The sequence below is a fragment of the Schistocerca piceifrons genome, chromosome 9, assembly GCF_021461385.2.
Source record: "Schistocerca piceifrons isolate TAMUIC-IGC-003096 chromosome 9, iqSchPice1.1, whole genome shotgun sequence".
NCBI classification, from domain to species: Eukaryota; Metazoa; Arthropoda; class Insecta; order Orthoptera; family Acrididae; genus Schistocerca; species Schistocerca piceifrons.
Genome location: NC_060146.1, coordinates 181,881,701 through 181,909,139, shown reverse-complemented (window position 1 = coordinate 181,909,139; position 27,439 = coordinate 181,881,701). Strand labels below are relative to the sequence as shown.

Here is a 27,439-nt window from a genome sequence, read left to right as displayed (position 1 = left end):
TGCTCCCTCTGGCTATCACCTGTTTAGATCAGTGGGGCATGGCCTGGCTGACCAACACTTCTGATCTCATCAAGAAGTAACAAATTGGATCGATTCGTGGATCGCTTCAAAAGATGAACAATTTTTTCGACGCGAGATTCGTACACTGCCCGAAAGATGGGAGAAAGTAGTGGCCAGCCATGAAAAATACTTCGAATGATACATGTGTAACCAATTTGTTTCATTAAAGCCTCAAATGTTGGGGAAAAAACGGCGGAAGCAAAGTTGTACACCTTGTATGTATAATTAAATATTTTGATAGAAGACCTGTAGTAATTCTTGGGGGCTGTAGAGGCTGAGGGAGAAAACGGTGTTGGGATAGCGATGTATGGGGGGATTGGGGGGGGGGGGGAGGGGATTATAGGTGAAACCTTTCTGGTAGACACAAATAAAACTTTCATTTGTAAAAGGTGGAATTTTTTCTCAGCTGCAGGATACATCAAAATTCATGAATATGTATAATCTATATGTTTTAACAACACACATAAGAAGATTGTTAGTAATAATTACACTTAAACATGTTTGATCAGTTGTCCAAATTTTTATGGTGTTCCAAAATCTAAGAAAAAACTGGAAGCAATGGTCAAGCAAATACTCCTACAGTTTCACTTTGAACTTATATAAATTTGATTTCAGTATCAATTACCCAGGGCAACCTTTAAAATTTTTGTACATACTGTACTGATATTTATGTTACGCTTCTGCCTAGTATCACAAGGGCGAAAATCACAGTTACGCTTGAAGATATATTCTTCTTTTGAGGTGCTTCCTTTTTTGAAGATTAGTACTCTACAGATAAATAAACAAGCAGAGGTAGTATATAGAGACTTTCAAATATTAGTCTACAGGTGTGTCTGTATTCTGACAACCTTTTTCAGTAGACTGACTGAACTGGAAGGAATTAGATGCTGTTGATGGCGAACATGGATATAGCGTATTTCTGAAAAATGTTTTATATGTACCGAATATAATCTTTAATTTACTGTCTGTTACTGCAATATTGTTATTCTGTCAGAGACAGCAAAGGACATGGAAGAGCAGTTGAACGGAATGGACAGTGTCTTCGAAGGAGGATATAAGATGAACATCGAATCGGGTGATGCTGCGGGAATTAGATCAGGAATAGAGGCACTTAAAGTAGTAAAGGAGTTTTGCTATTTGGGGAGCAAAATAACTGATGATGGTCGAAGTAGAGAGGATATAAAATGTAGACTGGCAATGGCAAGGAAAGCGTTTCTGAAGAAGGTAAATTTGTTAACATAGAGTATAGATGTGTCAGGAAGTCGTTTCTGAAAGTATTTGTATGGAGTGTAGCCATGTATGGAAGTGAAACGTGGACGATAAATGGTTTAGACAAGAAGAGAATAGAAGCTTTCGAAATGTGGTGCTACAGAAGAGTGCTGAAGATTAGATGGGTAGATCACGTAACTAATGAGGAGGTATTGAATAGGATTGGGGAGAAGAGAAATTTGTGGCACAACTTGACTAGAAGAAGGGATCGGTTGGTAGGACATGTTCTGAGGCATCAAGGGATCACCAATTTAGTATTTGAGGGCAGCGTGGAGGGTAAAAATCGTAGAGGAAAACCAAGAGATAAATACACTAAACAGATTCAGAAGGATGTAGGTTGCAATAGGTACTGGGAGATGATGAAGCTTGCACAGGGTAGAGTAGCATGGAAAGATGCAGCAAACCAGTCTCTGGACTGAAGACCACAACTACTACTGCAATATTAAAGCTTTATTCACTTTGACGTCTGGATTTTCAAAACCACTGACAACTTGAAAATTATAGCTACATCGATGTTCCATACTCTGCAAACCATTTTCAGGTGGTTAGCAGAGGGTACCTCACATCCTATTCATTTACGGAGTAAGGCAAGAATGCCTTTTTAAACATCTGTGTACACTGTGATATTAGTCTAATCTTGCCCAGGAGTGATTGTATGGGCTTGCAGTATATTCCTAGAATCATCACTTAGTTATTTCTAGAAACTTTGTAAGTAGGCTGCCGCAGTATAGGTGGTGACTTTCTTCAAGTCTTTGCCAGCTCATTTCTTTCAACATCTCTGTGATGCTCTTCCACGGGTCAGACAAACCTGTGTCTTTGTGCTGCTCTTCTCTGCACACATTCAATATCCCCATTTGCTCTATTTGGTGTGGGTCCCACACATTTGAGCAATATTGTAGGATGAGGCGAACAAGTGATTTGTCGGCAGTCTCCTGTCTAGACTGATTGCGTGTACCAAGTATTGTAGCAATGAACCGAATACTGACACCTGCATTCCTAAGCAGGTTCCCAATCTCTGCATCACTTTGAAACCTTATCTAATCAGACTGAATATTTGCATCACTTTTGTCAGTACTTTTGTCTTACGCTGGTTTACTTTCAACCCTTACTCTATACTCAGCAGCCTGATCACTCCATCTCGTCAATGTCAGCAGTGAATCTTATCGCCGATACTCTTTCATCCTGAATTATAATCACACCTCTGAACATATCTTTTATTTCGTTAGTTGACTACAGGTTTATCAGTAGAACACTGCTTCCTCGCATTACACTCTCATTACTGCAAGCACTTCTGTCTTAATCTTTCGCTCTCATAGTTTCCTGTGGGTTCTTTCCCTGCAGTGTGTATCTACTTTTCTGGAAATTCCGAACATACTGCACCACGTCACGAGTTCTGTTCAAAAAAATTCCGGGACTTTCTCCACAAATTTTTTTGTACTCTTACCTTTTATTTACTGTGCATGTTCTCCTTCGAAATAGTCTCTTCCACAATTGATACACCGCTCCCAACGACGTTCCCACGTCCGGAAGCAGTCTTGGTGGGCCTCTTGCTGGATCGCGCGAAGCGCCACCTGCCAATTTTCTTTAATCTCGTCTGTCGTTGCAAATCTTCGTCCTTCCAACGGCGTTTTCAACGTTGGAAATAAAAACAAAGTTCGCAGGAGCCAGGTCTGGAGAGTACGGAGGAAGAGGCGCGACAGTGATTTCGTCTTTTACGCAATAGTCACGCACCAACAGGGATGAATGTGGGGGTGCGTTAGCGTCATTCAAGAGCCATTAGCTGTTTCGCCATATTTCAGGCCGTTTCCTTCTCACATTTTGTTGCAGGAGTCGCACACGTCCCGATAGCACCATCGAATAACAGTTTGTCCCTGTGATAAGAATTCATTATGACCTAATCCTTCAAAGTCAAAGAAAACTGTCAGCTTGGCTTTGACATTTGACCTGACCTGACGAGCTTTTTTTGGTCTTGGAGAAACTTTCCCAACCCGTTGTGAAGATTGAACCTTGGTCTCAATATAACCTTAGACCCAAGTTCGTACAGGGGGTCGGAGAGTGGGGTGTATAAGATTTGCAGACGACGTGGTTTTGATGGCAGAGAGTGCGAGAGACATGGAATAAATGGTAGGTGATCTAAACACAAAATTAGAAAAATATGGATGGAGATTAACAATAAGAAAGCGAAAAGTATGATAATTGGAGGAAAGGGGAGAAAAGGCCGTATGAAAATAGGAGGAGAGGAAATAGAGCAAGTGAATAACTTCAATCATTGGGAAGTACAATAATGGATGATATGTATTGCTTAGCAGAAATTAGAAAAGAATTGCAATGGCAAAAGAAGTATTAAAGAGGAAACAGAAATTACTTTGCGGACCACTAAACAAAGATCTGAGGAAAAGACTGTTACATTGTATGGTGCGGAGACCTGGACATTGAGTAAGGAAGATGAAAGAAATTGGAGGCGCTAGAGATGTGGATATGGAGAAGAATGGAAAAAGTGAAATGGAAAGACCGAGTAAGGAATGAAGAAGTATTAAGAAGAGTTGGAGAAGAAAGAAACATGCTGAAAGTCATCGAAAGAGAAAACGGAACTGGTTTGTGTAATGCACCTCATTCTCCGGGGGACAAATATTAATTATTATCAGTAGTAGTATATTAAGCTACAAATTATCTTCGTAAACCTGTGTGGTCTCCCTGGTGTGCCTAGTCGACCACAAGTCCCCGTCACGCTGTTCACTCTAACAACAGAGTACATACAGGGTTGAAGACGTGGAGGAAAGAAAGATATCATCACAATTTGAATTTAGAGTAATATAACTTTCTTACCTTTATTGGTCGTTGTTGCACGCTCGTGGTCCGGTGATGAATCTCGCCATCTGCTGTTTGTTAAATCAATTTGAGGTCCAGGGTGTGTATTCTGCTGAGTAAGAACTGATACATATTTAAGCTTCCAACTTTTATAAATGCTGATCGTGACAATATTCAATAATTTTCAATGTAACAGCTTTTCCAATACATCATTTCGTTCCCTCTATCCTTGACTTTCTCAAAGCAAGCGTATTACAAGATCTCTCAACACCAACTGCCCATTGTCTCTACAGCCGCTAACCACCAGGTCCTGTTCACAGAGCTTACAAACCGTGTAGTACTGCCAACTTTGGTTGTATATTGATATTTTACACATCGCACGTATACATATATGAAAAACATTGTATGAAAAATGAAAAGTGTTTATAATATAGTTCTGTGGCAATATACCTCATGATTGTCCTCATATTAACAGTTCTGTAACAAAATAATAATATTTCAGTATGTGTTTACGTAGTTAAAGTTCACTTGCTCCTTCAAGTTGATTGACGCCACCGCACACCTCGCCAGCCGGTGGTATCGCTAGTTTCAGTAGTCCGTTACATTACAATTGGACATTGCTTGAGGAGGGACTGTATATTGAAGGAAGGAATAGAAGGAATGGTGGAGGGAAAGAGAGGAAGAAGAAAAAGAAGATATCAAATGGTGGACAATATAAAAAGGAAATAAATATTCAGAAATGAAAAGACTGGCTACGGACACCCAAAAGTGGAAGAGGCTTAACCCATGACAAGACCTACCGTAAGGCAGAATAACACATTACTACTACTACTACTACTACTACTACTACTACTACAACACCCATGTCTCATCAACAGCTATGATAGTCTAAAGGACTATTTGGTTCACATTTGCGTAAGCCAAAAGCTCTTCACAGATTACGAGGTGAAGGTCTCTCTGGTCTTGACTCATGAGCCATGGGACGAAGTTGTCGGGCAACACGATGCATTCCAAGATGCTGTCAGAATTACATGACATGATCCAACTGAAATGTCACATTCTTCTGTGATCTCTCGGACATTCAGTCTTCGATTGGCACCCACAATTTCGTTAACTTTCCTGACACGAGCGTCGTCGGTCGACGTCGAAAGGCGACCTGAACGAGGGTTATCTTTAAGCTCCGTCGAGCCATTTTTTAACCCGTGTGAACCATTTGTAACATTGAGTACGGCTTTAGCACCCCTCGCCGTATGCTTCGTGCAGCATTTGGTGTGTCTCTGTAAAGGTTTTCTTGTTTTTCAAGCAAAATGTAATGCAGATGCGTTGCCCCTCTAACTCTGCTATCTAGAAATTCGCAAACTGTGTGACACAACATTCTACTCAACATAGGGTGACCAGATGCAATTGTTTAAAAAAGAGGACAAAGAGCTTCAAAAAGGACAAAAGAAGAAAAAAGAGGACACATCAAACGGGTCAACTGCAGACGAGGATACCATCCGTCAGCATTGGACAAGTCACGTGACTGCCGGGAATTACCAGTAAAACTAGTAGTTAATTGTTACTGATGGTCAGGTGGTGGTTAACTGAGCAATATAAAAAAAATTAAGAACATTGATTGTGGTGACAGTGTGGCGTCAATTGTTTTGTTATGTAAACAACACGGAATTGTTTACAAAGCGAAAAAGTAAGACCATTCATCTCCCTTCATTCGATGCACCGCTACCAACATTTACAATTCAAGCAGCAGCTGACGACATGTAAACTGCACTTAAACCTTCCGAATACAGATAAATTGAATGACTATGAAACAATGAAATAAAACCATGACAGTTAAACTGTCGAGTTATTTCTTACCTTTATTGGCCACTGAGACGTACGTTCCAGCTCCACATATCTTACATTCCGCTTCAAATTCATTTCTCCGTTTCTTGAAAGCTGGATATTTGCAGGAAAGGACATCAGAAAATGTACACTTTCGTTTAGGCATAGCCAAATATTTTACGTAACTCACAAATCACACGTGCACTACCGGAAGCCAAACCAATACAAAGCGAAGATACGAAACGAAAATTTTAAATAATCGATATTTGCATTCACTTATAGGTCGATCAACGATGTCATCGACGGTCCTGGCACCACCTACTAACACTGCCTTCGTGTGTGTTTATCACGAAGGCTGTGCCAATAGTTAAAGTATTTACGAAAAGAGCAATAGAACGGGACAAATTGTAAATTTAACTGTATTACGCTCAACTTTGCGAAAAAGCCGGACACTGTAAAAATCCGCCCGGACCCCGGACAGAGAGCTAAAAAGGAGGACATGTCCGGATTAATCCGGACATCTGGTCACCAACTCAACACAGCACTGAACAATACTAAGAAACATACAACAATGACACTAACGGCAGTTACACGTTAATCACAGCCGTACGCAGGGATGCCAACCGCATTTCGTTCTAACAAAACATCGGCGAAATTTTTTCAACAGACGTCATACACACTTTGGAAAAATTTCTAGTTCAGTAAATCCTATGAATGTGCCTCGACCTTCTTTTTAAGCATCGTAATTGCCTGTCTAGTACGTTTCCTGCTCCTAAAGCCAAACTGATCTAACAAGTCATCAGTTTCTTTTGCCCATATCCTGAGTTTGCTGCAGATGTTAACGCTCTCTCTTTTATGTTTAGGTGCAACGTCCGCAAGCTGCGACTGTTGGTTCTGCAGCTGCCGATGGTTCAGGGCCTTATCTACATGGTGCTGCTGGTCATGTGGGCAGAAGAGGAGGTGAGCACTACTTCACTGACACTCAGATTCTTACACTAGTTTCCTCTACCACATACACAGGCCAATGAATTTTTTTTTTTAAAGCTTTATTTACTTTGATAGCTGATCTTTATAGATTCGTATGAGCTGAATCCAAACATAGCCTTAGTTTCTTTGTATCACCCATAGTTTTATTTACTTTGATAGCTGATCTTTATAGATTTGTATGAGCTGAATCCAAATATAGCCTTAGTTTTTTTGAATCACCCATAGTTTTTCGAGCAGTATGCTTTTTACTAGATACTATAAAAATCCTATGCTATACGGTAAGCGGGGAAATTAATAAAACGCTTTGTTACAACATAAGCATGGTTTGTACGAGGTGCATTCAAGTTCTAAGGCCTCCGATTTTTTTTCTAATTAACTACTCACCCCAAATCGATGAAACTGGCGTTGCTTCTCGACGTAATCGCCCTGCAGACGTGCACATTTTTCACAACGCTGACGCCATGATTCCAAGGCAGCGGCGACGGCTTCTTTAGGAGTCTGTTTTGACCACTGGAAAATCCCTGAGGCAATAGCAGCATGGCTGGTGAATGTGCGGCCACGGAGAGTGTCTTTCATTGTTGGAAAAAGCCAAAAGTCACTAGGAGCCAGGTCAGGTGAGTAGCGAGCATGAGGTATCACTTCAAAGTTGTTATCACGAAGAAACTGTTGCGTAACGTTAGCTCGATGTGCGGGTGCGTTGTCTTGGTGAAACAGCACATGCGCAGCCCTTCCCGGACGTTTTTGTTGCAGTGCAGGAAGGAATTTGTTCCTCAAAACATTTTCGTAGGATGCACCTGTTACCGTAGTGCCCTTTGGAAAGCAATGGGTAAGGATTACGCCCTCGCTGTCCCAGAACATGGACACCATCATTTTTTCAGCACTGGCGGTTACCCGAAATTTTTTTGGTGGCGGTAAATCTGTGTGCTTCCATTGAGCTGACTGGCGCTTTGTTTCTGGATTGAAAAATGGCATCCATGTCTCATCCATTGTCACAACTGATGAAAAGAAAGTCCCATTCACGCTGTCGTTGCGCGTCAACATTGCTTGGCAACGTGCCACACGGGCAGCCCTGTGGTCGTGCGTCAGCATTCGTGGCACCGACCTGGATGACACTTTTCGTATTTTCAGGTCGTCATGCAGGGTTGTGTGCACAGAACCCACAGAAATGCCAACTCTGGAGGCGATCTGTTCAACAGTCATTCGGCGATCCCGCAAAACAATTCTCTCCACTTTCTCGATCATGTCGTCAGACCGGCATGTGCGAGCCCGAGATTGTTTCGGTTTGTTGTCACACGATGTTCTGCCTTCATTAAACTGTCGCACCCACGAACGCACTTTCGACACATCCATAACTCCATCACCACATGTCTCCTTCAACTGTCGATGAATTTCAGTTGGTTTCACACCACGCAAATTCAGAAAACGAATGATTGCACCCTGTTCAAGTAAGGAAAACGTCGCCATTTTAAGTATTTAAAACAGTTCTCATTCTCGCCGCTGGCGGTAAAATTCCATCTGCCGTCCAGTGCTGCCATCTCTGGGATGTATTGACAATGAACGGGGCCTCATTTTAAAACAATGCGCATGTTTCTCTCTCTTTCCAGTCCGGAGAAAAAAAATCGGAGGGCTTAGAACTTGAATGCACCTCATATTTACAGTATGCTACTTAAAACAGTGATATGTGTTAGTAGAGGTTTCACATATCAGCTGGAGTTGGTTTGTGTTTTCTTTCTCTTCTTTTCTCTTCTTTTCTTTGAAGGTTCTTATGTAGCTTTTTCTACGATAAGTTGCTTGCTGAACTTCTCGGTGAAGCGACCAACAGTAGTCCACCATCATGTTGGTGTACTAGCGGTCTCGGTAGCGTTTTTCCATCACTGAAGGAAACGCTCTCCTTGCTCCTCACTAACATCTCTCATATTGTCTGGGAAGTAATCAAGGTGACTGTTCAAAAAGTGAACTTTCAGGTTCACTAAACATCCTAAAATTTTAAACTAATTTAACATTGTAGCTATAATAAAAACAAATTCTGGGTCTTTTTCATGTCCTAAGAACTTTGTAACGACTTTCTTGAATGATACCCATGCTTCTTTCTCATTTAAGGTCAGTGTGGATTCAAAGTTAACATCAAACATTAATGTTCTAATGTTAGGTCCGACAAAGACGCCTTCTTTTAATTTAGCTTCTGAAGGTGTGGAAACTTTCGGCAGAGATACTAAAAGCATGGTCCATCATTAGGCAAAGCCTTCACAAACTGTTTCATTAGGCGTAGCTTTATATGTCGATGTGGTAGGAGTACTTTCTTGGATCTACAAGGTTTTTTCGTACAATTATTCTCACCGAGTTTTAAAGACTCCCTCACAGACCAGTTTTTTCTGCACCAGTGTTGATCCCTAGCTCTACTGTCCCATTCACACGAGAAACATGGAAATTTGGTACAGCCACATTGCTGACCAAGGAGCATGCATGTTACTTTCAGACCACCACATATCATCCAACCACGAGCAGAATAGCCTATTTTATTTACACTATTTCTAGGTTTTCATAGATTTCTTTCATATGTATACAATGTCCACCAGGTATAGATGCATACATGTTACCATTGTGTAATAAAACAGCCTTTAAACTAGTTTTGGATGAATCAATAAACAGTCTACCTTTTTGGATTCAATACCAAACTCATTCATCATATTGGGAATGTCTGAGCAGTACACTAAATCACCTTCTTGTTGAAAAACCTTGGAAAATTGCTGCTCTCTGTTTGTATGTGCTGGTTTCTTTTCTTTTAATCTAGAGCCAAGCAATTCCGCTTTTTCTTTTGTTAAGCCCAGATCCTTAACCAAATCGTTAAGTTCGGTCTGAGTAAACAATTTGGGCCCTAGACTTTCTGTATTACAATGGAATTCATTATCATCTAAATCAGATAGTACATCAGAAAATACTTCTGTTGGAATGGAATTTAAATCATCTGGTGGTTCAGGAACCGGCAAATCTACACCATGCCCTACTGGTCGGATGGTGGATGGAAGGTTAAGGTAACTTCTTACCTTCTTGTTTATCGAATTATTGCCAGTAATATCAACACTTCAAAAGTAGCAATCATCAGAATGATTTCTAGGCTCCCTCCATATCATAGAAAAAGCAAATCTAAAGGCTTTTTTCTCCTTTTTAGACCATTTTCTCAGATCTTCAACACGCACCTAACATACCTTATGTGGCGCCCAAGATTTATCTTGATCACCAATTTTAAATCCCAAGTATGATAGATGAACCTTTTTCACAAAGTCTATAATGTTTCTTTGGTGTTTTTTAATCACAAATTCACCACAAATATAACAAAAACTGTCATCAGAGTTTTTACAACCACAATTAGACATTGTACTGAGCACACGTACAGGAAACGAGGAAGTGATGTTAGGCTGACAGTAAACAAAACACCGTCTGTTAACACAAAAATAGAATCGACCTTCTTTTGCCAGCAAATGTTTTTCAGCAATGCTACCAACATCATCTACATTCATTACACTCCCTTCTTAAATTATTTTAACTGTATAAGAGCTGTTAAATTCTTTTGTGAAGAAATGGTGGGTGATACAGTTTTTTAAGTATCATGTTTGGATTTCCCGCATTAAAAAACATACGAATAAGGTATTTTCAGCAAAAAAGTTTGTCCATCGTTGGCCTGTGATATCTTAATGTGAAAAGCTGTAATTCCATTTCTATTTAATCTATCTTAGTTCTGCTTCATTAATCTTCCTTAATTCTGCTTCATTACTTAATAACTAAATAAACTCCTGCTACAAGCCCATGATAATAATAAACCAAATGCAAAATGCGGTCTGATCATTTATGGGATCCAATATAGGTCAGGCTTACCCTAGCAATGGGTCACAACATTTTACTGCATGGCATTGTCCTGTAGGGCATGCCATATTTTGTTGTGTTCAGAGGTATAAACTTTGAGTGGTTGATCCGTTATCAGAGCACTGAGATACACGATACACACTGCAGAGATACTAATGATTAAATCTACAGATCAGAGTGCAAGTATTGAACAGTACTGGCGTTGTAATATGTATGTGGATTTTTTTCCATATTATCCTTAATATTTTGAATGAAATGGGGGTAATCCTGCCTGTACCTCAGGCTTAGGTGATATATTAATCATACAAAATTATATGTACCAAAGACACATTGAGTCTCAATTTTATCTACAATAAATAACACAGGCCAAAGCAATGAATTAAAATTTGTACCAAAGCTGGAATTCAAACTGGCTATCTTGCTCACTAGGCAGATGGACTGAAGCATGAATTGGAGTCGGTATTAGGGATGGAGACATACTAGGATGATCCATGCAGCTGTGTTAGCCACAGTGTCAGACTGGTGCTGCAATTAGCAAAGCTGCCTAATGAACAGAAGACCCAGGCTCATATCGCCACCGTATTGTAATTCATCGCTCCAGACTGCATTCATTATCACAGATAAAGTTGAGGCTTAATATGTGTCTGGAACATATAATTTCGTATTCTCATTGTCATAAAATGTGAGGGGGAAATGCTTATCCGGGCTACCAGTTCCTAGATAGTGAGTAAACCCCTGAAAAACACGCTGAGGGTTACTAGCAGAACAGACTCTGAGAGACCTGAGGGGGCCAAATCAAGAAATCGAGACAGCACTTCAACTATATCTGTCAGGAAATGTGACCTCACTGAAGTCACAGTTTTCTCTCGAGGGAAAGACACAAAGCGTTTAACTTTTCTTGTACAAACAATGATTTTTCCCTAATATGTTAAGTCAACCATAACAGTAATTATGGTGTCTTGACTAATATTTGGCATTTTAATCAGATAATAATTAAAGACTCTGTCAGTAATTATATTACTTAAACAAAACTGTAATACGTATTACCTTCTTGAAATTCAAGACGATATCACATAAAAGGAAGAATACTTATACAGAGGTGTGACGAGAGACATGATACTGCAAGAAGAATTTGATAAATGATGAAAGACCTAAGCCAAAACAAGGTTCCTACTGCAGACAACATTTCATCAAGTTTACTAAATTCCTTAGCTTGTCAAGATTAATGAGACAGACTAAATACCCTCAGACTTCCACATGAAATTCCAATTCTAAAGAAGGCAGGTGCTGACAGGTGTGTCTACTGTCAAATCATAGGTTTAGTAAGTCATGTATGCAAAATTATGACATAAAATATTTACGAAGAATGGAAACACAGGTAGAAGCTGACCTTGAGAAGGATTGGTTTCGGTTTCGCAGAAATACAGCAATGCACGAGGCAATATTGACTCCACATCTTATCTTAGAAGACAGATCAAAGAAAGCCAAATCCACATTTATAGTATTTGTATTTTTATAAAAAGCTTTTAGTAATTTTGATAAAGACTGTGTGTCCACAGACTTGGTGAAATTTTTAATGAAGTCAGTTCACTTTAGGCTGACAACAGCTTCATCCGAACTTCTTCTGACTTCATCCGAAAGCTTATAGTAATGCTTACTAGATTACATGTCGTGAAGTTCTGTTGTTGCCAGGTATAAAATACAGGACTCAGAAGGTTATTTACACTTGTATACAAAACAGACTACAGTTGTAGGAGTTAAAGGATATTAGCAGGAAGCAGTAGTCAAGAAGGGAGAGAGACAGCATTGTATCCTATCCCTTGTGTTATTCAGTATGTATAGTGAGCAAGCAGAGATGGAAATGAAGGAGAAATTTGGAAAGAGAATTAAAGTTCAGAGGGAATAAATTAAAACTTTTAGGTCTGCCAATGACATTGTAAATTTGTCAAAGATAATGTGAGAATTCGAAAAATCGCTTGAATGGAATGAGCAGCACTATGGAAAGATTTTATAAGATTAATATCTACAAAAGTAACCCAAGTATAATGGAATGTAGCCAAATTTAATCAGATGACACCAAACAAAATAAATTAGGAAATGAGACACTAAAAGTAGTAGAGGAGTTCTGCTATTTTGGCAGAAAAGTAACTGATAATGGGTGAATTAGAGGGGAGAAAAAATGTGGACTGGCAACAGCAAGAGACGTGTTTCTGCAACAGAGAAAATAGTTAACACCGAGTATAAATTTAAAGTCTTAGGAGCTCTTTTTCTGAAGGTATTTGTGCTGGAGTGAAGTGTTGAACTGAAGTAAAACATGGACAATAAACAGTTCACTCAAGATCGGAACAGAAGTTTTTGAAATTTGATGCTGTAGAAGAATGCTGAAGATTAGATGTATAGATGAGATAACTAGTGAAGAGGCACTGAATCAAATCAGGTAAGAAAGAAATTTGTCACAATTAGATTGAAAGAAATTATTCTTCTCTAGCACACAGACATCAAGAAACAGTTTGGAATTAGAGAATGGAGGAGAGACAATGGGTAAAAACTGTAGAGACCAAGCTTTGGCTACAGTACACAGGTTCGAATGGGTGTACATTGCGCTAGTTGCACAGTCATAAAATGGCTGGCACAGACTAGACTGATGTGGAGACTCTTTGGACAGAAGAGCAAACATCAGCAGCTACCTATAAATATAATGTATGAAAAGTTCTGGTTGAGAACTGTAAATTATTTAAGAATACAGGAGATGACTTACCAAAAGGTAGAAGTGCTGTGTCATCGATAGGTACACGAGCAAAAGGTACAGAGCTTAGCTAGCTTCCAGAATGCACTGCCTATTTCAAGCTCATATGAAAAACATGCACTCACACACACTCACGTGCACATGCCTGTGTCCAACACCACATACTCCAGTCCTGTCCCAGGCTTATGCTACTCTGTCAGAGGCCGGGCCATCTGTGAAAGCAGCTGTGTTATACACCAGCTCTGCTGCAACCACTGTAAAGTGTTTTACATTGGTATTACAATCATCCAGCTGTCAACTAGAGCTCTCTCTCTCTCTCTCTCTCTCTCTCTCTCTCTCTCTCTCTCTCCCTCCCTCCCTCCCTCCCTCCCTCCCTCCCTCCCTCCCTCCCTCCCTCCATCCATCCCTCCCTCCCCTCCCCCCCCCCTCTTGTTGGTTGTTGTTGTTGTTGTTGTTGTTTTTACAAGCTTGAGAAAAAGAAGTGCACTCTGAAAGCTAGCCAAGCTCTGTACCCTTTGTTTGTATACCTGTCAACGATGCAGCACTTCTGCCTTTCAGTGACTCACTTCCTTTATTCCTAAATAATTTAAAATATTATTTTAGCTTGACACAAGTTCCTTTAGCTGAGTAGGGGGCATTTGGCAACTGCTACAGTCCTAACACAACTGGTGACCTGGCCATGTGAGGGGGACATATTGAACTTTTACAGTCTGTGTTAGTCATCTTTAAAACTTCCCATTTTTTTCCACCTGCATATATACTCACAAGGGAACCTCCCCATCACACCCCCCTCAGATTTCGTTATAAGTTGCACAGTGGATAGGCCTTGAAAAACTGAACACAGATCAATCGAGAAAACAGGAAGAAGTTGTGTGGAACTATGAAAAAATAAGCAAAATATGCAAGCTGAGTAGTCCATGCGCAAGATAGGCAACATCAAGGGCAAACTGAACTCAGGAGCGCCGTGGTTAGCGTGAGCAGCTGCGGAACGAGAGGTCCTTAGTTCAAGTCTTTCTTCGAGCGAAGAGTTTGAGTTTTATTTTCAGTCAATTATCAAAGTTCAGACACTCACACATAATCAACTTCGCTCTCCAAAATTCCAGGACATGTTCAGATTTGCTTGAACATATGCAGGATTTGACGATCTACACATGGAAAAATTTGAAAACGTTAGAAACATATGTTTTGACAGAGCACAGGGAAAAGTGTGCGACTGTGAAACTGTTGGATTCATTTGTTACAGTTTATGTGACAAACTCTTATGTTTTCATCTCTGTTTTGGGAGTAATTATCACATCCACAAGAAAACCTAAATTGGGCAATGTAGAAGAATCTTTTTACCCATTCGCCAAGTGTACAAGTTAGGTGGGTCGACAACATATTCCTGTCATGTGACGCACATGCCGTCACCAGTGTCATATAGAATATATCAGATGTGTTTTCCTGTGGAGGAATCGGTTGACCTATGACCTTGCGATCAAATGTTTTCGGTTCCCATTGGAGAGGCACGTCCTTTCGTCTACTAATCGCACGGTTTTGCGGTGCGGTCGCAAAACGCAGACACTAAACTTATTACAGTGAACAGAGACGTCAAGGAACGAATGGACAGATCATAACTTTGCGAAAATAAAGAAATTAAAATTTTCACACGAGGGAGGACTTGAACCAAGGACCTCTCGTTCCGCAGCTACTCACGCTAACCACAGGACCACAACGCTCCTTAGTTTAGAATATCCCTGATGTTGCATACCATCGCATGGACTACTCAGTTTGTATATTTTGCTTATTTTTTCATAGTTCCACTCAACTTCTTCCTGTTTTCTCAATTGATCTGTGTTCAGTTTTTCAAGGCCTATCCACTGTGCCACCTTATAACTAAATCTGAAGGGGGTGTGATGGGGAGGTTCCCTTGTCAGGAACGTTGAAAATAGTGCACCATGAGAGAAGCATTAGATCACAATGAAATTTATTACATGTAATGAAACAGATGAGAGATTCAGTTGATCCCAAAGTCATGATAGATAAACAAATATGGTAAGTACAAGTAGACAAATACAGTGCAACAACAATAATGTGTTGGACCAACTTATGCTGCAATACATGCCACACAGTAGTCTGTCATTGAATTGATTCCAAATCATACTCACAATGATACGGTGACATTGTAATTTCAGTTGGTCCCACATATGCACTTTGAGAGAAGTTGGATGGGGTGGGGTGGGGGGCTGGGGGGGGAGGCCAGCTACAGAGTAGTAGGAACATGAAGTAGGAAGTCTCGAGCAAATAAAGCTGTATACAGATGAGCATTGTCTTGCTCAAAAAGTGTCCCTGGTAGGCCATGTAGGAAAGGTCCCACATAGGGTTGAAGAATGTCATGAACATGATGCCTGCCCATTAGGGTACAACCTACCACAATTACAGCGAACCAGCCATTGTAAACTGTGGCACCCCAGACCATTATGTCAGCTGTGTGGGCAGTGTGGTGTGTGGTAGCATGTGTGGAATAGTAGCATTCAAAAGGTTGCAATGTCACCTGTTCACAACTGTCATCCATCTCCAAAACATATCAGGATTCATCACTAACACCACATTTCCCAATCTGTGGCAGTCCAGATCAGTCTAGCTTGGCACCACTGTATTTGGAGCCACTGATGTGTCAGTGTTAATGGCAGTACATGACAGGAATACCTGGATTGCAAATTCACATCCACAAGGCATCTGGAAATAGTCTATGGAAGAATTTGCATCCAAACATCTGCTTGTATCATGGAGCGAGTCACTGAAGGATCCCCGATTGCTTGCTGCACGATTCTTCAATTCTATCACTTTGTCATCTTCCTGGTTGTTCCACATGTGGGTGCTATCTTTTTTCCACTGCTCCCAATACTGCCTAATGGAACACTCCAATCAGTCAACCCGGTGAGCCACACAGGGTGTTGACGAACCTGTGTTTTTCATGCTGATGATTACTTCCTTCTCAAACAGGCTTAACTGTGAGAAATGTTATCTAACATGTCTGCCTGGCATTCTGTGCCTAACATCCTTCTCGAGTTGGCAGAGTGTCACATGTATTTTTAAATAGACTCCTCTGTCTCATGGCAGCCCCATCACAAGCTCACTGGGTGTGTGCACTGGCATCAAACTTGGATCATTTGCTTATCAGATCTCACCATTGCAAAGTTTTGCATTTGTAACTTCCTTCCCTTTGGGCGCATTATTTTCAGTGTTCCTGAGTATAGGTTCTTCATGTCGAATTTATATTTCATGAAATACACTACTGGCCATTAAAATTTCTACACCAAGAAGAAATGCAGATGATAATCGGATATTCATTGGACAAATATATTATACTAGAACTGACATGTTATTACATTTTCATGCAATTTGGGTGCATAGATCCTGAGAAATCAGTACCCAGAACAGCCGCCTATGGCCGTAATAATGGCCTTGATATGCCTGGGCATTGAGTCAAACAGATCTTGGATAGCGTGTACAGGTACAGCTGCCCATGCAGCTTCAACACAATACCACAGTTCATCAATAGTAGTGACTGGCGTATTGTGATGAGCCAGTTTCAATTGGTGAGAGATCTGGAGAATGTGCTGGCCAGGGCAGCAGTTGAACATTTTCTGTATCCAGAAAGGCCCATACAGGACCTGCAACATGCGGCCATGCATTATCCTGCTAAAATGTATGGTTTTGCAGGGATGGAATGAAGGGTAGAGCCATGGGTCATAACACATCTGAAATGTAACGTCGACTGCTCAAGGTGCCGTCTATGCGAACAAGAGGTGACCGAGACGTGTAACCAATGGCACCCCATACCATCACGCAGGGTGATACGCCAGTATGGCGATGACAAATACATGCTTCCATTGTGCGTTCACCGTGATGTCACCAAACAAAGATACGACCATCATGATGCTGTAAACAGAACCTGGATTCATCCGAAAAAATGACGTTTTGCCATTCGTGTACACAGGTTTGTCGTTGAGTACACCATCGCAGGTGCTCCTGTCTGTGATGTAGCGTCAAGGGTAACCGCAGCTATGGTCTCCGAGCTGATGGTCCATGCTGCTGCAATCATCATTGAACTGTTCATGCAGATGGTTGTTGTCTTGCAAACGTCCCCATCTGTTGACTCAGGGATCGAGACGAGGCTGCACGATCCGTTACAGCCAAGCTGATAAGTTGCCTGCCATCTCGACTGCTAGTGATACGAGGCCATTGGGATCCAGCACGGCACTCCGTATTACCCTCCTGAACCCACGGATTCCATATTCTGTTAAGTCATTGGATCTCGACCAACGTGAGCAGCAATGTCGCAATACAATAAACCACAATCGCGATAGGCTACAATCCGACCTTTATCAAAGTCGGAAACATGATGGTAAGTATTTCTCCTCCTTACACAAGGCATCACAACAACATTTCACCAGGCAATGCCAGTCAACTACTGTTTTTGTATGAGAAATCAGTTGGAAACTTTCCTCATGTCAGCATGTTGTAGGTGTTGCCACCGGCGCCAACCTTGTGTGAATGCTCTGAAAAGCTAATCATTTGCATATCACAGCATCTTCTTCCTGTCAGTTAAATTTCGCATCTGTAGCACATCATCTTTGTGGTGTAGTAATTTTTAGGCCAGTAGTGTAAAAATTCATTAAATTGGGTCCACCGTTTTGAGTGTATCATCCAGCTTACTGGTGTTTTTGTGAGACTGCTGTACTGACGGACTGGTTGTCGGTGTGCCCGCAGAGCCTGTACCAGGTGAACTACATGTACCTGCAGCCGGTGGTCGTGCTGTCCATCCTGTGTGCCATCTGGGGGATCTCGATGACGCTGCGGCTGCTGGCAGAGCTGCTGTCGGGCCACCATGCACAGGCCAAGTTCCTCGCACTGCAGTTCGTACTGCTGCTGGCCAAGCTGCAGGGACTGTCTGCGCGGGCCGCAGTGTGGACGGGGCTGCTGCCCTGTCGGCCCCCTATCACGCCTGCCGTCTACAGCAACTGTGAGTGTCCGACAAGCCCATGCTGACTGTCTGATGCATTTATTTATTCGTCAGTTGTACAATGTACACTACTACTCAAAAGTTTTTGGCCATCCATGAAAAATGCTATAGACTTTATTTCCATGTACATACACACCATACAGACTAAACAAACCAACTAAATAAATATTTTCTCTCTCTGTCTTTAAATACTGAATGGCTATGATTAAAGTGCAGTTACTTACAGGGGTCCTTTGTGGGCTGTAAATATCATGTGGCAGCAAAACTTGGTAGATATACTAATGCATTAATGTGGAACCGATTCACCCTGGAAAAAAATTAGTTCCTATTTAGGCCACCAGGTGCAAATGTGGTGCTGTGAATGCAAGAAAGATGTACAGAAATGTTTCCGTGTGTAATGGATCAGGAACAGAACATCAGCAGAAAAAGTCAGACAAGTGAGAAAGGTTTGATGTTGATTTTATTATTAACCGTCACAATTCATTCAATATGAGAACTGGAGATGTCAACAAGATGCAGTACAGTGCCAGATTTGCACCTGGTGGCCAAAATCAGAACTAATTTTTTCCAGCATTACCTGGTTCAGCATTAATACATTAGCACATTTATATAGTTTCACTGCCATATGATAATTACAGCTCACAATGGACCTCAATGGCTAACTGCACTTTGAGTACACTCATCCAGTACAACTCAGTATGGTTCAGATTTTAGCCACTTGAAAGTGTTCTTCAGAATACCTGTATAAACTCTTGGCATCCCATTGATAAGATTTTAGAGTCGTTTGCAGATACTGCAATCCAAATACATTTGTAAATTATTCTATGGATCTTCAATGTTAGATAATTTCAGTTTTCTGAACTGCTTGTCAAGTTCATCTCTTAAGATGAAATTTAAGTCAAGTAACTGACTTGGCCAAATCATATTCTTCAGTTCCCCACAAAGTCTCTTGTCAATAGAACTGCATCATTGACCAGTATCCTGTAATATCATTCCATCTTCCATGTTCCATTAATTGTCACTAGATAACCGACTTTATGACCCGCAAAACATCCCCACATCAAGACCGATGCTCCGCCAAACTTCACCATTGGTATCACACACTGACTTTACACATGTTATCCACAAAGTTGATGGATAAACATTCAGCAGTGGCTTCTGAGCATTTAAAATTTAGATTTGTCATTGAATAACACCTTGGACCATTGCTGCATGCTTCAGTTTTTATGTTGCTGTGCCCATTGTCCAATGGTTTTTTGGCTGCTACACACCTTTTAAATATTTTAAATATCATTCAGACACATGTTGCACTGTTGAGACAGAGACTAGAGCTGCTCACTTACTGTTTAATTCCTTGCAAGTTTCAGGTGCATGAAGAGTCACCCTGACATTTACTCTGTACTCATATGAACTGAACTTCCATGTATGATGTTACTCGGAGTCTTCCAGACCATGAACACTTGCATTGGCATCAGTTTCCTTGTATCACTGCAGTGTACACACCGCTGTAAATTAGTCTACATCAGCTTGTCTTACTAGAGTAGCCTTGTTGATGCAGAGCTACAATTACAGCACATTTTTCAATTCCAATCACATGCGTCCATCATATTAGGAGATAACACTGTTTGAAGCCCATCAAGTATATAAACACACTGGTAGATGCACACTATACACTGTAAAATATTGTGAACTGATTGCTGCACAGACAGCAGAAGGAATGAGGCTTATTCGAATGGAAAGTCACCTCAATGTTGTTGTGGAAACTCGTCAGTGCCCCTCTAGACAAACAACCACTCAAATTCACAACTGAGGCACTTGGTCTGTATCTGTTTATGCTTGTCTTACTATCAGGAGGAGGATATGATAGAATATTCAAAATGGAGACTCTGTTTTAACAGCACAGCCATAGTTGTGATAGGTGATAGAAAACTTTTGATGTACATTTTATGGTTGTTGCCAGTGATTGTTACACCGGGTGTTCTTACTAAAATAACATACATGATTTGTTACAGTTTTTATAGCTACTGTAATTAATTTATAGCATTTCTAGTTATGACGTATATTGTTACATATTATGGTGTGAACAGTTCTAGTAGAATTTAAATAATAAAGGAGGTAACAACTCACTACCCACAAAGGAGGTAGCTTACAAAACCCTCATTTGACTATTACTGTAATATTGCTCTTCAGTCAGGGATCTATACCAAATAGGATTGAAGGAGGAAATAATGAAGTTCCAAAAAAGAGTGCTGCATTATCATCACTTATTATTATCACAGTACTTGCAATGGTTTTAATTTAATAAAATCACACATCTTATACATTAATGATGGGTTTGTTTCACAGTCTACTATTGTCCTCCTCCAGTAACCAATGTAAAAACAGTTCTTTGTGAAATAAGTTCATAGGCTTCCTTGGCAAGTGTCATTTACAAATACAATAATTTTCAGTGTTAGACCATTTCATTACAAAACATCAAAGCAACTAAATTGCCAATATTTAACTGACTTTGCAGAGTTTATTTTCAGAGTGGCAGTTTAGTTGCTTTAGTATTTTATAATGGCATGGCCTAATACTCAAATTTATCAGGTTGGCTGCATAAATTCATAGCATTTTCACTTTGCATGTTGGCATACCAGTTCTATGCATTTATTTCTCTACATCTACATTTATACTCCGCAAGCCACCCAACAGTGTGTGGCGGAGGGCACTTTACGTGCCACTGTCACTACCTCCCTTTCCTGTTCCAATCGCGTATGGTTCGCGGGAAGAATGACTGACTGAAAGCCTCCGTGCGCGCTCGAATCTCTCTAATTTTACATTCGTGATCTCCTTGGGAGGTATAAGTAGGGGGAAGCAATATATTCGATACCTCATCCAGAAACGCACCCTCTCGAAACCTGGCGAGCAAGCTACACCGCAATGCAGAGCGCCTCTCTTGCAGAGTCTGCCACTTGAGTTTGTTAAACATCTCCGTAACGCTATCATGGTTACCAAATAACCCTGTGTTTCTCTATTGTCATTTCTTTATTTGTAGTTCACAGTTGCAATTTTTGTTTGCATATTGTCATTTGCAGATAGTGAGTGGAACTGTGGATGCTATATAATGGAGTGCCAAGTGGAGAAATCGCATTTCTGACTGAGTTCAGTAGAGGGATGACAACAGCACAGGCAACCAGAAACATTTAGGCCATGTATGGGGATAATGCTACTGGACAGAGCAAGGCTCATTTTACAGAGGATCATTTTGACATTAGTGATCCTCCATGGACAGGAAGATAATTTAAATGCATTAATCCACAATTATCCACATCAGTGTACTGAAGAACGGGAAAAGCCCGAACAAAACAGCAACTCCCCATACAAGGCCTGTGCACATCCACTGTGGCTCAAGTTTAAAAGAATAGTTGACCATGGACTGGATAGACATGTACTCAGTAGAACAGATCATAATGGAAGAGAACCTCCATGGCATACAGCCACTGTATAAAAGCTTCTAAAGAAACAGGGATTACTGCATAGTAGGTGTAGAACAAAGCGCAGTGCTATAGAGAGAGGGAGAGAGGCTGAATAAGGCTGTCAAGAGAGCAATGTTTGATGGTTTCAATGACTACTGTAGCAGAATATTGTCAAATGATATTTCACAAAACCCATACAAAATTCTGATTGTATGTAAAGGCTGTAGTGGCACCAAAGTTAGTGTACAGTCCCTAGCGAATGAGACAGGAACTGAAATTGAGGGTAACAAAGTAAAAGCTGTAATGCTTAACTCTGTTTTCAAATGCTCCTTTACAAAGGGAACGCAGGAGAATTGCCCCAATTAAATGCTTCTACCACTGAAAAGATGAATGAAATAAGTATTAATGTCAGTGGTGTTGAGAAACATCTCATCATTGAAACTGATGGAATCCCTGCCAGATTCTATACTGAATTTGCACTTGAATTAGCCCCTCATCTAAATATCAAAGATCCCTCAAGCAAAAAACCGTGTCCAGTTCTTCAAAAAAAGCACAGCTCACACCCATCTACAAGAAGGGTAGTAGAAGTGATCCACAGAACTACCATCCAAAATCCTGGAAATCAATTTGTTGTAGAATCTTAGAACATATTCTGAGCTCAAACATAAAGAGGTATCTTGAACAAAATGACCTCCTCAGTAGCAACCAGCATGGCTTCCGAAAACATTTATCATGGGAAACCCAATTCACTCTTCGCTCACATGATGTGGATCAAGGCAGTCAGCTAGATGCAGTATTTCTTGAAAACCTATGCTTATTGTCAAAAGTGCAATTATATGGAGTATCAAGAGAGATTTATGACTAGATTAAGGACTTTTTGATAGAGAATACACAGCATGTTATCTTAAATGGAGGGTCATCATCAGATATAGAAGTAACTTTGGGTGCGCCCCAGGGAAATGTGTTGAGACTTTGCTGCTCATGTTGTATATTAATGACCTTGCTGACAGTAGTAACCTCAGACATTTTGTAGATGATGCAGTTTTCTAAAATGATGTGCTGTCTGAAAGAAGCTGCGTAAATATTCAGTCAGATCTTGATAACATTTCAAAGAGATGCCAAGATTGGCAACTTGCTTTAAACGTTCAGGAATGTATAACTGTACACTTCACAACATAGAAAAACATAGTTCCCTATGATTATAATATCAGTAATTCACTGTTGCTATTGCCCAACTCATACAAATACCTGAGTGTAATACTTTAGATAAAGCAGATGCTAGACTTTGGTTTACTGGTAGAATACTGGGGAAGTCTCTACAAAGTAGACTACTTACAAATCACATTGCTTACAAATCACTCGTGCAACTGGTTCTAGAAATTGCTAAAATGTGTGGGATCTGTACAAACTAGGACTAACAGGTGATATTGAACAGATACCAGCATGAATGTTCACAGGTTTGTTTAACCCATTGGAGAGAGTAACAGAGGTACTGAAGGAACTGAACTGGAAGACTTTTGATGATATGCATAAAGTATTCTGAGAAAATCTAGGATCAAAGTTTCAAGAACTGACATTCAATAATGAATCTAGAAATATACTACAATGTAGTACATAGGATCATGGAGAAAAGATCAGAATAATTACTGCATGCACAGAGGCATTCAATCAATCATTCTTCCCATGCTCCATATGTGAATGAAATGGGAAGAAACCCTAATAACTGGTGCAATTGGATCTACTCTCTGCCATTCACTTCCTGATGGTTTGCAGAGTATAAATGTAGATGTAGATGTGGAACAGTGAGGCTGTTATGTACTACAAATTACTTCCTTGAGGTGTAACCAAACACTTACTGTCAAGAGCAACAACCAGGAACACTGTGTGAAGTGATGCTACTTCATGATAACACCCACCTGTACTCTGCTACACTGACAAAAGACAGTATACAGGAGCTGGGTTGGGAAGTCATTCTACAACCACTTTATTCACCCGATCTTGCACCCTCTGATTTTCATCTTTTCCGCTTGCGATTGAACAACCTTCAAGGAGCACTCTGAACATGGCTTGACAAATTCTTCATTTGAAAACCATGTGATTTCTATTTTCATAGAATCAAAATTCACAGACTGTTGTCCATATTGAAGGAGAATATATAATTAGTGACTAAAGTCTCCATTGTGTTTATTAAAATTATTGCAAAATGCTATGAACTTATGCACTAACCCAGTATTTTGCTGCATGTCACTACATACATATTTTTAACAATTAGTACACTACATTGGTATTAGAATAATGTAATCAAAATTAACTTCAGAACATTACAGTAATTTTACAAAGTGTTTACAGGAACAAATTACTAACTTTCTTACTTAATGTTGAATGACATCTCAATAATTCCTCAAAATGTACATTTTTTGTCATAATTCAAGGTTTTCCACATTTTATGCTTTCCTTATTTTATATGCCTAGTTTTCGATTCATAGTGGACCACATCATTTGCCCACACTTGTACAGCAAGTGTTTAAATGGTTATCTATAAATAATTCTGCCTTTTCACACAAAGCAATTGTTTGTCTTGAGCGTGGCATAAGTTAAGTTTTCTAACAATGGAATGGGAACTCCATAACAATCTTTGATCAACAAGAATTATTTTTAAGTCTACAGGAGCAAAATTCTGATATAAGAAACTGTGCTCCCCTGTTCCAGTGGTGTACAACTCTCTGATGCTTGGTGAGATGGTCATCCTCAGCATATGGGCACGGTCGCTGTATAAGAAGCCGCTTCCGGACATGGGGCTGCCGGCACAGCGCCCCATGGAAGTGTGTGTGCTCAGCAACCTGTATCCACATGTACTTTCCTCTCTCAACAACAACACAATAACCTGCAATAACAACAACACAGGTGTTGTCAATAATAACAGCAACAACAGAAATGGCAGCTGTAGCAATGGTGAAAGGAATGAAGATGACTCTGGAAAGAGCTGATTGCAGATTTTGTGGCTCACTGAGCGATAGACAGTAACGTGTGATAATGTTTTCTGGAGTGGATGATGAAAGACATTTTTATGGTGCTTAAGCCTCTGGGCTTTAAACTAGAATGTGACAGTGATGCAGGTTTAATCTCATATTAGTGACTTAGTGTAACATTTCCGACAGGAGATGAACGAACGAATGAGAGGGAGGCTCTGGACTCGCAGCCTGTCATTGCCAACTGTTTATGCTTTGGTCAGTACATTCTGTTGATATTAGTGGTATTATGTTGGCAATGAACATCACATTGCTAAGATTTTTAAAAGTAGTAAAAGTTCATATTTTGTACAGCACATTACACAATGCAGTCATAAGCAATGTACTCATGTCAAATGCTAAACGCATTTCATACAGTTGTAACACAAACAGCCTTATGCAGTACCAAAAAAACATAAGAGTTTTTCCTCTGTGCATGTCTCACTTTCTTTTTTGCACAAGTAATTGTTGCTAGAGCCTAATAAGAATACTCTTCATGACTGTGCTTTTGCTGCACCAATGAACAATATGTTCAGGAATTCTTTTAAAAAATAGCATATGTACATAGTAGTGAAATGCTGTTGTATAATGTAATGTCTTGACCAAAACATCCAATGAATCACTATAAACTACAACTACATATATTTAAAAGAAAGAGTACCAGAATATTAATTCCAATTTTTTTAGCTACACTTATCAACACCATCAATGCATTCAGAATAATGTATTCCATATAATAAAACCTCATGTTCAACAAGCATGTATTTGTCACATACGATTGTTATTTCAAATGCATAACATGAAAAAATGAGTAGTATTTTTTTACATATTTTAATGAATAAAAGGCAATAAACCACACTGTACATCAATGTCTCAGATGGCACATGGTTCTGTTGTACCAGATAGTTTTGATACAGAGAAACAATTCAGTCTAGAAATAATGCCTAGGCTATGGCTGTGCCATTTTGCAATGATATTCTTTCTTACAGGAGTGCTAGTCCAGCAACACAAACGAGGGCTTCTGTGCAGTTGGAAAAGATGAAGAGACTACTGAAGCCGTGAGGGAAGGACAGGAATCGTGTCTGGATAGCTTAGTTGTCAACGACCATGAAAGTTAAGGTTCTAAGTTCTATGCCAGTTCCATCATACAGTTTGTATCTGTCAGTAAATTTTGGAACAGCACAAACTCCACTGTAGAGTCAAAGTCTTATCAGTCAAAACCTTTAGGTCATTACTATTTCAGTCACTGTTTCCCCTTCAACAATTTTGTAATAAAATATACAATGTACCAAATCCCAGGCTGCTTTGAGAATAACTTTATAAACTTTATACACAAGTGACATCTCATTTGTGTCCCCAATCCGTCAGATTTTAGATGACATTCCTCCCCCCCTCCCCCACCCACCCCCTCCCACTGTCTGTCATCTGACTGGTATGACATGGGCTACCAGAGACTCCTCCCCTACACTAGTCTCATCACATCAGAGCAGCACTTACACCCAATGTCCTCAATTACTTGTTGGATATATTACAATCTCTGTCATCCCCTACAATTTTTACTATGCTTGAAAGAATATGCAAGTTATTCCCTGGTGTCTTGACACACATTCTGTCATACTGTTATTACTCCTCATCTTTTCCACATGTTTCTTTCCCCACTGATTCTGTAAAGAACATTCTCATTCCTTATCTTGTCATCCTTCTGTAACACCATATTTCAGAGATTTCAGAAATTTCTCGTCTCTTTTGGTTTTCACATAGTCCATGTTTCACTACCATTCAATGCTGTACTCCAAGTGTTCATTCTCAGAAAGTTCTTCAAAATTATGGCCTATGTTTGATACCAGTAGACTTCTTTTGGACAAAAATGCTATTTTCACTGGTTCTAGTCCATTTTTTATGTTGTCTTTGCTTCTGCCAACATGAGTTACTTTACTTCCAAAGTAAAAGAAGTCCTTAACTTCATCTACTTCATTGTTCCCCTAATCTCATTTCTGCTATTCCTCTTTTATTTTTTTTTTCTTTGGTTTACTCCCTGTCCATATTGTGTGCTCATTCAACTGTTGACTCCTTTTAACAGAATCCTGTAATTCTCCCTACTTCATCCTGAATTTTAATCACACTTCCAAACCTTTCTTGTATTTCCATCATTGCTTCTTTGATGTACAGATTGAACAGTGGGGAGGGGGGGGGGGGGGTGAAAGGTTACATCTCTGTCTTACAGTGTTTTTGATCTGAGTACTTCATTCTTTCTCACATTTTTATTTTTTCCCTTTGGTTCTTGTAGATATTGTATGCATGTTACTCATCTTTCTCTATAGCTTACAGCTTTTTTCCTGATAATTTTGAGTGTCTTTCATAACCATACAGTGTCAAATGCTGTTTCCCTATGAATGATTCTCTGTTTAAGTAT

General features: G+C 40.0%; 1 protein-coding gene across 1 annotated transcript in view; it reads left to right on the top strand.

Moving 5' to 3' along the window:
* The window catches only part of LOC124717214 (organic solute transporter alpha-like protein), a 289,275-nt gene extending 262,945 nt beyond the window's left edge, over nucleotides 1-26,330 (top strand). Inside the window, exons 5-7 of the mRNA XM_047244001.1 lie at nucleotides 6,822-6,918; nucleotides 18,308-18,560; nucleotides 24,728-26,330. Coding sequence (XP_047099957.1) covers nucleotides 6,822-6,918; nucleotides 18,308-18,560; nucleotides 24,728-25,005 — 628 coding nt within the window. The 3' untranslated portion in view covers nucleotides 25,006-26,330. The remainder of the gene's footprint in view (nucleotides 1-6,821; nucleotides 6,919-18,307; nucleotides 18,561-24,727) is intronic.
* The last annotated feature ends 1,109 nt before the right edge of the window (nucleotides 26,331-27,439 follow it).